This window comes from Arachis ipaensis, chromosome B01 (genome assembly GCF_000816755.2).
Source record: "Arachis ipaensis cultivar K30076 chromosome B01, Araip1.1, whole genome shotgun sequence".
Classification (NCBI taxonomy): domain Eukaryota; kingdom Viridiplantae; phylum Streptophyta; class Magnoliopsida; order Fabales; family Fabaceae; genus Arachis; species Arachis ipaensis.
This window is the reverse complement of record NC_029785.2, coordinates 131,817,571-131,828,297: the sequence shown is the minus strand read 5'-3', so window position 1 is coordinate 131,828,297 and position 10,727 is coordinate 131,817,571. Positions and strand designations below refer to the sequence as shown.

The window sequence follows — 10,727 nt, the reverse complement described above, 5'->3', positions numbered from 1 at the left end:
GAGTGGGGTCAAAGACCCCAAGCAAGGAAGAAAGACAAGAAACAACTACGCAGGCTAAGAGCCTATAGGGCGCAAAAAGTTAAAACAGTTCAAATCTAAAGCTAAGCTAATATCGGGAGGAGGCACATAAAAAATGTGCAGGCTAAAAGGAAGGGTATGTCCTTTTTTAGCAAGTGTATCCGCAACATAATTTGTCTTTCTAAGAGTATGTGACCATCCGGAGACATTAAGTCATTGGACGTGAGTGTTGATATCAGCAAGAATCGGTGCACAAGGTTAACTCACAGGACAATCATTCTTCACAAATTCAAGAACAGAAGATGAGTCAGTTTCAATAACAACTCTCTTGAAATTGTTTGCCACGGCAATTTAAAGATCGCACACAATCCCCCACATTTTCATCTATATAATAGAACAGCTGCCCAAGTTGAAAACAAAACCAATGATATATCTCCCCAAGTGATCTCTAAAAACTCCACCGCACGCTGTACTATTCTGGTTAGTAAAAAAAAAGCCATTAATATTTAGTTTAATTTCATTTTCATGAGGAAGGAGCCAGCGGATAAGGGTATTTGAGGTTGGAGTATCATGCTTCTGCCTCCAATGCACATTCATGACATGTAAATATTTCTCATGCCTAGCCTTAATATGGATAAGAGCGGTAGCAGAAGAAATCAACATATCTTCAAAAAACGAGCTTGTTACGGCAAAACCAAAGGTGAGATGTCAAAAATATTGACGTGGTGTATTCTAGTTTTAGTATGGATACCATTCTTTTCTCAATTTATTTTAAGAAAATATATTCTTTAGTTATATGAAAATTAACATTAATGCATAATTATACTAATTGTCAATTAATCATTAATATTTTCAATCATTCTAATTATATTAATCATCAATAATTTTAATTTTCAGTAATTATAATATCATTTTTAATTAAGCATATATAATTAGTGACAAATTGATATTGATATAAAATTAAACATATATTTATAATTCTAATTGGCATAAATATAATACTATTAACGTTAATAGTGACAAATTGATATTAATAATTCTAATTACCATAAATATATATGATGCTAACGTTAATAAACACACAAAAAACTAACATTAATAGCAGTAAATTGATATTGATATCAATAATAAAAAATTAAACATAAATTTATAATTCTAATTGCCATAAATACAATATTAACGCTTAATAGTTTTGTTAATATTCTCTATAATTAATGAACATGTGTATTAATTAATAATGAATTGATATTGATATTAATAATTAATTCCTATAATTAATTTTATGCTACTAAAAGTTATATATAGTGTTTTTTTTTTTTTGTAGTTTAATATGATAATTGTTCTTATTTAAATTTATTTTTTATTTAACGTTACAGCTTGATTGTATTTTGTCGCAATCGTTTACAATGCACCATATCTATCAAATATCGCTTTGAATTGTATTCACTGATTCAAGTTCTAATTAGATAGATGTAATAAGAGTTCAACAAAAAGACAATAAACTCTATTTTAATAAAGGATGCTTGGATCATATTAAAAAATATTATTTAAACATTCTAATGGAGTAAAAGAAAAACTAAAGAATCATATTAAAAAATTAAAGACGTAAAAACCATTAAATAGTAATGAAAATACAAAGTTATATATAAGCATAAATCGTCTATTTAATGTAATTAATTTCATATCAAATCATATACTTAGCTTGATATAATAGTAATTAATTATAGTTGATTTGGTTTAACTAATTAAATAAAATAAAAATGGATAAATTATACTTTTTGTCTTTGAAATGTGATAAAAGTTTTTAAAATATTTGTAATTTTATTTTGTTTTAATTTTATTCCACAAATTTTCGATTTGTATTAAATATACCATCGACGGCTAAATTTTTAAAAAATTTAAGACCAATCTAACAATAATACATAAAAATTATGCTTAATTTGCTTGTATTGATGATTGTTCTTATAAAATTATTGTTGAATTAGTCTTAAATTTTTTTAAAAATTAGCTGTCAATGGTATATTAGATGTAAATAAAAAAATTTTAAGACAAAATTAAAACAAAATAAAATTTAAAGATATTTATAAAATTTTTGTCAAACTTCATGAACAAAAAATATACTTTACCCAATAAAAATATATATCCTGAAGACGAAACTACATCATGTTATAATTGATTATAATTGGTTCCACATTTGTTATAATTGATTTATGATTTAGTGTGATATATATATTAATTAATCCAATTAGTTGTATAATTTATTTGTTATAATCGATTTAATTTATTTTATTAATGCACGTGTATATTAATTAGTGATAAATTGATATTGATATCAATAATTAATTCTTATAATTAATTTTATGCTACTAAAAGTTATAGGATTTTTTATTTTAATAAATAAATAAATTATAATAATTACTGAAATAAATAATTTAAAAAATATTTATCAAAATATTCTTCTCTTATCTCTTATCTCGTTTTTGAATTTTTGTATATCTCGTTTATACGGTAAACGAGATATATGTATTTATAAATATAAAAATATATTTTATGAAAATAATAAAAAATATTAATAAATTTGAAAAATAAAAAATTTGTACGATGTTCAAGTTCCATAATGAAAATAAACACGTTAACTGTGCCCACCACTCCTAAAAATTGAAAGATGGAAAGCGTGAAGTTTGATGGATAAATAAAATAGAAAAAGAATGGGGAGATAATCGTTTTAAGTGTGTGTTAGGAAGATAAATAAAACAAAAGAAGAGTGGGAAATAACCGTTTGCTAATTGTTAGCAGAGGTTGATGGGGATAAATAAAACAGAAGAAGAGTAGGAGAAAATTGTTTGCCAATCGTTGGGAGAGGTTGATGGGAATAAATAAGTGAAAGATAACCGTTTCAATTCCCTTCTCATTTTCTTCTATTTTATTTATCGTGCATCAACTATTCAACTTCATACTTTCCATCTTTTAAATATATTCCCATACAACAAACAAAATTTAAATATATTTCAAATTTTCATATACTCCCATACAACAAACAAAATTTAAAATATAATTATATTTAAATTATATTTCAAATTTTTATGTACTCTTATGCAACAAACGAAATTTGAAATATATATAATTTGAATTTAAAAATTAATACTTACATAAAAAATTTAAAAATTTTGTCGGTTAAAAACAATAGTATTAATAGTATTTGTTGATACAGCTTGGAATAGAGGAGCTCCGGATGTAGTCAAATATTTGTTGGAGGTTCAAAAAGATACAACTAGCTTCAATAAAAAGGTTTTTGGCAATATTTTTTTTAAGAAAAGGGGGTTGGAGAGGCTTTTGAATGACGTTCAGATTACTCTGGATAGTCGGGAGGATCAACAGCTTAGGATCAAAGGGCAAGTTTTGCATCAGGAACTGAATGCTGTCCTTCTTCAAGAAGAGCTGTTGTGGTATCAAAAATCTAGAGAACAATGGGTGAGATGTGGAGACAGAGATACAAATTTTTTTCATCTGCAGACAGTTATCAGGAGAAAGAGGAACAAAATTTATGGGTTATTTTTGGAGGATGGGTCTTGGGCCACGGAGACTACCACTCTAGAAATGGCGGCAAATTCTTTCTTTCAAAAACTCTTTTCTACAAGGGAGGATATTGACCTGGACGCCACGGGACCTTTTCCTTGCCCGTCTCATAGTATTGAGACTTATCAAAAGTTAGTGGAACCGGTGACGTCTGAAGAGGTTAAGAGAGCTGTGATGACCATGAGTTCGTTTAAAGCCCCAGGGCCAGATGAATTTCAAGCAATTTTCTACAAAGAGTTCTGGGACTCTCTTAGTAATGATGTGTGTGGACTGGTCAAGTGAGACTTTGAGGGTGAGCCAATGAATGCGGCTATTTTCGATACTCTCATTGTTCTAATTCCTAAAGTGGAAGTTCCCTCTTCCTTACGGGAGTTTCGGCCTATTAGCTTATGTAATGTAATTTATAAAATTGTCACAAAGGTTCTAGTTAACAGGTTCAGACCTTTCCTGTCGAAGATCATTGGTCCTTTGCAAGGAGGGTTCATTCCAGGAAGAGGAACCACAGAGAATATTATCATTGCTAAGGAGATTATGCACTTCATGAGGAACACCAAGTCTCGAAAAGGGACTATGGTATTTAAGATTGATTTGGAAAAAGCTTATGACAGGGTAGACTGGCATTTTTTGGAAGCTACTTTTGTCCGGTTTGGGTTTCCAAAGGCTACCATTAATCTTATATTGAATTGTGTGACTTCCTCTTCGTTGGTAGTTTTGTAGAATGGGAACATGCTCCAAAATTTTAATCCAAAGAGAGGGTTGAGACAAGGAGATCCCATGTCTCCTTATCTATTTGTACTCTGTATGAAAATGCTTGCATGCTTTATCTCTCATAAAGTTTCCCAAGGTTTGTGGAACCTAGTAGCGGTTTCTAGGAACGGAGCACGACTCTCTCATTTTATGTTTGCAGATGATCTTTTTCTTTTCTGTAAGGCATCGAAAGCTCAAGTAATAGAGGTTATGCATTGCCTGAACTTGTTTTCTAGAGCGTCAGGTTTGAAGGTAAATCTTCATAAGTTAAAGACCCAGTGTTCCAAGAGGGTGTCGGAGAGGAGAAAAGAGGTTCTCTCAGGGGTCTCTAACATCCTGTTCTGCAATGATTTGGGTAAATACTTGGGAATTAACATCGGTCATGCCATAGCTTCCAGGAAGACGGCTCAAGAGGTTATTGAAAAAATTTTGAGGAAGCTCTCTAGTTGGAAAGGATGCTTGCTGAATAAAGCAGGGAGACTTTGTCTTGTTAAATCGGTTATGGCTTCTATCCCGGTTTATGAAATACAAATTTCTCTTCTCCCGAAGTATGCATGTAATAAAATTGATTCCTTGATGAGACAGTTCTTGTGGAAAGGCCAAGCGACCGGAAAAGGGCTGCCTCTGGTCAGGTGAGAGGTTGCCATAACTCTTGAAAGGACAGGAGGATTGGGTATTAGGGATACTTCCTGTGCTAACATAGCGCTTCTGGGAAAGTTGGTATGGGATTGTCTAAATAATAGTGAGAAGTTGTGGATGCAGGTTCTGAAGCATAAATATCTCAGGAATCAATCTGGTATGAACGAAAACAGTACAAATTCTTCATCGGCTACCTGGAAGAACATTGTTAATGCTTATGAGCATCTCAAGGAAGGGCTTCATTGGAATATTGGAGATGTCCACAAATAAGTTTGGTATGATGAGTGGACTCCTTTTGGTAAGCTTTGCAACCTTGTTCCTTATGTACATATTTCTGAATCAGATTTCATGGTGGCTGACTTGTGGAAAGGGGTGTCTTGGGAGGTTGATAGTCTTACCGCGCCTATTCCGCATGAGATTAAGTAGTTTATTTGTGGTCTGAGATATCCTAGTTCGACTGAGTTGGAGTCACAGTGGGAGTGGTGGCCTGCAGCAACAAAAAAGTATAATGCAAGGGAGGGTTATAGATGGTTATTAGAGAAAACATTAAATTGGAATGCCAATAGTAACTGGAACTGGTTGTGGAATACAAACATTTCGAAGAAGTTCAAATTTACTATGTGGCTTGACTTACATGATGCTCTACCAACTGAGACCTTTCGATTCAAGCGGCATTTAGCTTCTTCAGATATGTGTAAGAGATGTAACAAGGCGCAGGAGACTATGGAGCATTGTCTTAGAGACTGTGAACGATCAAAGACAATTTGGCATATATTGGATCCTAGTATCCTAGACTCGACGGCTGGTACTGCTCTTGAAGAGTGGTTTCGGAAGGCGTTGGCTAACAATGAGGCGTCATTTGGTGCAGGGCTTTGGTGGGTATGGAGACATAGGTGCAATGACATATTTAATACTGACAACCCTTGGACAGACCACAAGGTTGTTGCCTTGGCCAGAATTATCGCCAAGGACTTACAGGTTTACAGGAATCGAAACAATACCTTTAGGTCTCTTCAAAATTGCCTGTGTTGGGAACCACCGGTAGGCAATAGTTTTAAAGTTAATTGTGATGCAAGCTTGTATATGGATTCAAATTTAGTAGGATTTTGGTGTATTATTAGAGATTCTAAGGAAAATTGGATCTCAGACTGCTCTGGAAGCATTCCCCTGGTCTATCATCAGATGTGAATTATTTGCTGCTTGGAGGGGGCTGGTTTTAGCTTGAGATTGTGGTTTGAGGGATATTATATGTGAAACGGATTGCCTTGACATTCTGCCCATCATGCATGAGCTTACAAGTGGGTATTCATCTAAAGTAACAGATTTGGTTCACAAGATTCAGGAGCTTTTATCTCGTCCTTAACTTGTTCACGTTGAATGGGTATCCCGAGAAGCAAATAAAGTTACGGATTGGATGACTAAATATGGTACCAAGAGTAACTCTAATCATGTTATTTAGTCTGTGCCTTGTGTTAATCTCCAGCAAATCATCCGCTCGGATATAGGATAGTGTTTGCTTTGTTTCTTTCCATGTTTAGACACAAAAAAAAAAATAGTGGGGTTAGTTAGAAAAAAAGTAATTATATTAATAGTGGGCAGTTTAATGGTGCACTTATGTGCTTTCACGTGCTTATTTTCAATAGACATTTTATCTTTTCTATCATTTAAAATGGACGGTTTATCTTTCCTATTATTTAAAATCGTCGATTTTCTTTATTATTTGAAACGTTCCATATTTAAGAGTTTTGTCCAATTTAAATCATTAATATTTTTTATTATTTTCAAAAATCATATTTAATTATTTATAAATACATATATAGTGTAAACAAGATAACATACACGGTAAATGAGATAAACAAAAATTGAAAAACTACACATATTATTCTTTTGATAATATGATAATTGTTCTTATTTAAATTTATTCTTTTTGTCTAACGTTACAGTATGATTGTCTTTTGTCACTATCATTTACAATGCACCACATTTATCAAATACCACTTCAAACTATATTCACAAATTCGAGTTCTAATTACATGGACGTAAGAATTGAATGTAGGAACAATGAACGCGATTTTAATAAAGGATGGTTGGATCATATTAAAAAAATATTATTTGAATATTATAATAGAGTAAAAGAAAAACAAAAAAAATCATATTAAAAAAAAAAAAATATTTTATATTTTAATATATATTTTATATTAATAACTAATTTTGGTGATTGATTTTAGTGTATTTTTAACATGATTGAAATATTTATATATGTGAAAGAATAAAATTAATTATGTTTCCAAGACCGATAGTTTTAATTTATGATTAAAATTAAATTTCAGAACATAAATATCCACGGACTAAAATTAAATGTATAAAATTAAATCAATCCAAAAGAATAATCAAATTTTCAAAGACAAACAACATGATCTCTCTCACCATTAAATTTCCTCACTTATAAATATCACCACTTTCATCCTGGTGGCTTATACTAAATTATTATTCTCTGTAATTAAACATGAAGCATTTTTCTCTAAATACATTATTGTGCACAATTGTTGTGGCTTCAATTGCAATTGCACCATGTAAAAGCGATGACAAACTCATAACACAAACATGCAGCAAGACACCATACCCTGCTCAATGTGTTAGTTACATAAAAGCTAATTATAAAAGCAATGATGTTAAGGGTGTTGCAGATCTTGGAATAATCATGGCACAAAGTTTCCAACTCAAAGCAGAAGCTCCCAAAGACATTCTCTTCAAAATGATTTTGGCGGGAAAGAGACCAGACATTCGATTTGAGATGATAGCTTGTCTTGGAAATTACAATTATCTTATCGATACTACTATGCCTGAAGCCATTGATGCTTTCAAACTTGGGAAACCCCGTTTGGCTGAAGCTTATGCTAACACTGCTGCAATTGGGGTTAGTAATTGTGAGAAAAGATTCAATGGCAAATCGCCAATCACCAATCAGAACAATATTACTCATGAAATTGCTCTCATCCTACTAGCTATTGCTAAACAATTATAGAATATATAGTTCAATTATTAAATAATGAATTTAATATTCATGTACTTTCATCAATAAAAATAGTTAATTTTTAAATTTATCATTTTAATAATGATCTAAATATCTGATTAAGTATCGGTATAAAATTTTCAAATAATATGCAATTTATTTATTTAATGTTGTATGTGTTGTGATAAACATGATAATGTGGATGACCATTGAATACATGGGCAGCTGATTTTTTCCTATAAAAGAGTAAAGTTCTCAAGTTAAATTAAGTATTAATGAAGTTTGAAAATTCAAAGCTTCACTCATGTATAAATAGAAGCTTAAGTCTCAGACAATAACATCAATAACAATTCTCTCTCTATTTATATTGTCTATATACAAACTTGAATATAATGCTTTTGATATATCTGAAAACAATTATTTATCATGGATACTATATGCTAAAATCTATCTTGATTCAATGGATCTTGGAGATACCATTAAGGTTGAAAATAATACATCCCAAAAGGATAAAGCCAAAGCTATGATTTTCCTTCATCGTCATCTTGACGTATGACTAAAAAATGAATATCCCACATTAAAAGATCTTGCAGATTTGTGGAAAGACCTTGAAGAAAGGTACAATCATCAAAAGATGGTGATACCTCCTCAAGCCCGATATGTTAGAGAAAACTTTCTCGACATTCCATGCCTCGAATGTGCTCCTGTAGTAGCAATCGAGAAAAAGAATTTAAAAAATATTTTGAGCTAATTTCTTGCTTTCTTGTTGCTGAACACAACAATGAATTGCTCTTAAGAAATCATGAAGCGCGCCCAGCTGGCGCTGCCCCATTTCCTGAAGTAAATGCGGCAAATTATAACCCCAAAAGAGGTAAATGGCAATATTTTGGCAACAAGAAAAATTATGGAAGGAGAAGAAATTATATTCAAAAGAGAGGATCTCACCAGAAGTGGGATAAAGAAAGAAACAATGCGCAAAGTAAATCAATTGAGGATAAATGCTTCCATTGTGGTGGAAAGGGTCATTGGTCACGTACCTGTCGTACCCCAAGGCACCTAATTGATCTTTACTAGGTATCTTTGAAAAAGAATGACAAAGGAAAGGAAATAAATTTTGTTTCAAATGATGAAAATTCCACCACTCATTATGATGTATCTAATTTCTTTAAGGATTTTGAAGGAAATATTGGCTTTTTGATCAATGATGGAATAGTTTGATATGTGTATGTGTTTGTTAAGTATTCATGTGAATAATTTTATTGTGCATGTACTTCTACTCATTTTATTATTATTATCATTTGTCTTTGAAGAAAAATGGCAAGGACATATTCTGAAGATATTTGCCTTGCGGATAGTGCAAGTTCGCACACCATTCTCAAAACTGATATATATTTTACCCATCTTGTGTCAAAAGAAGAATATGTTAATACTATTATTGGCTCAGGCAATGTGATAGAAGGCTCCGGAAGAGCTATAATTTTGTTTCCCGGAGGAACAAAATTTATAATAAATAATGCACTATTATCTACCAAGTCTTTGAGGAACTTGTTGAGTTTCAAAGATATTCATCGAAATGGATATCATATTGAAATAATGAATGAGAAAAATTATGAGTATTTATATATCACAACTCATGATTTAAATAAAAAGGTTATATTAGAAAAGTTACCCTCACTTTCATCTGGGTTGTATTATACCAAGATTAGTACAATTGAATCACATGCCATTGTAAACTAGAAGTTTACTAGTCCAAATGAATTCATAACTTGGCACGACCGATTGGGTCATCCGAGAACAACCATGATGCGAAGAATTATTGAAAACTCCCATGGATATTCACTAAAGAACCAGAAGATTCTTAAATCTAGTAAATTTTGTTGTGCTGCATGTTCTCAAGGGAAGTTAATTTTAAGGCCATCACCAGTAAAGATTGGATTTGAGTCCCCTGAATTCCTATAAAGAATTCAAGGTGATATATGTGGACCTATTCATCCTGTAACAGCCCAGACCACCCGCTAGCACGATATTGTCCGCTTTGGCACACAAGGCCTCACGGTTTTGCCTTTGACGATAGGGATGCTAGCCAAAGCCCCCCACACTCACTCGTCAAAACGCGTCATGCTAGGGAGAGGTATCCACACCCTTATAAGGCATGTTTCGTTCCCCTCTCCAACCGATGTGGGCCTTACAATCCACCCCCCTAAGGGAGTCCAGCGCCCTCGCTAGCACATCGATCCGGGTTCTGGCTCTGATACCATCTGTAACAGCCCAGACCACCCGCTAGCACGATATTGTCCGCTTTGGCACACAAGGCCTCACGGTTTTGCCTTTGATGATAGGGATGCTAGCCGAAGCCCCCACACTCACTCGTCAAAACGCGTCATACTAGGGAGAGGTACCCCCCGCGCGTACGCGCCGTTCTTCTGTAACAGCCCAGACCACCCGCTAGCACGATATTGTCCGCTTTGGCACACAAGGCCTCACGGTTTTGGCTTTGACGATAGGGATGATAGCCTAAGCCTCCCACACTCACTCGTCAAAACGCGTCATGCTAGGGAGAGGTATCCACACCCTTATAAGGCATGCTTCGTTCCCCTCTCCAACCGATGTGGGCCTTACAATCCACCCCCTAAGGGAGTCCAGCGCCCTCGCTAGCACATCGATCCGGGTTCTGGCTCTAATACCATCTGTAACAGCCCAGACCACCCGCTAGCACGATATTGTCCGCTTTGTC

General features: G+C 33.3%; 2 protein-coding genes across 2 annotated transcripts; one reads left to right on the top strand and one right to left on the bottom strand.

Annotated features, from left to right (window-relative positions):
- Positions 5,251–6,109, bottom strand: LOC110263225. Its single transcript, XM_021104238.1, has 2 exons — positions 5,615–6,109; positions 5,251–5,467 (listed from the first exon to the last, which is right to left on the bottom strand). Exons 1-2 carry the CDS (start codon positions 5,883–5,885, stop codon positions 5,301–5,303), a joined length of 438 nt encoding a protein of 145 aa, XP_020959897.1. The 5' UTR covers positions 5,886–6,109; the 3' UTR covers positions 5,251–5,300.
- LOC107614941 (cell wall / vacuolar inhibitor of fructosidase 1-like) lies at positions 7,487–8,005 on the top strand. Its single transcript, XM_016317067.1, has one exon. It carries the CDS (start codon positions 7,487–7,489, stop codon positions 8,003–8,005), a length of 519 nt encoding a protein of 172 aa, XP_016172553.1.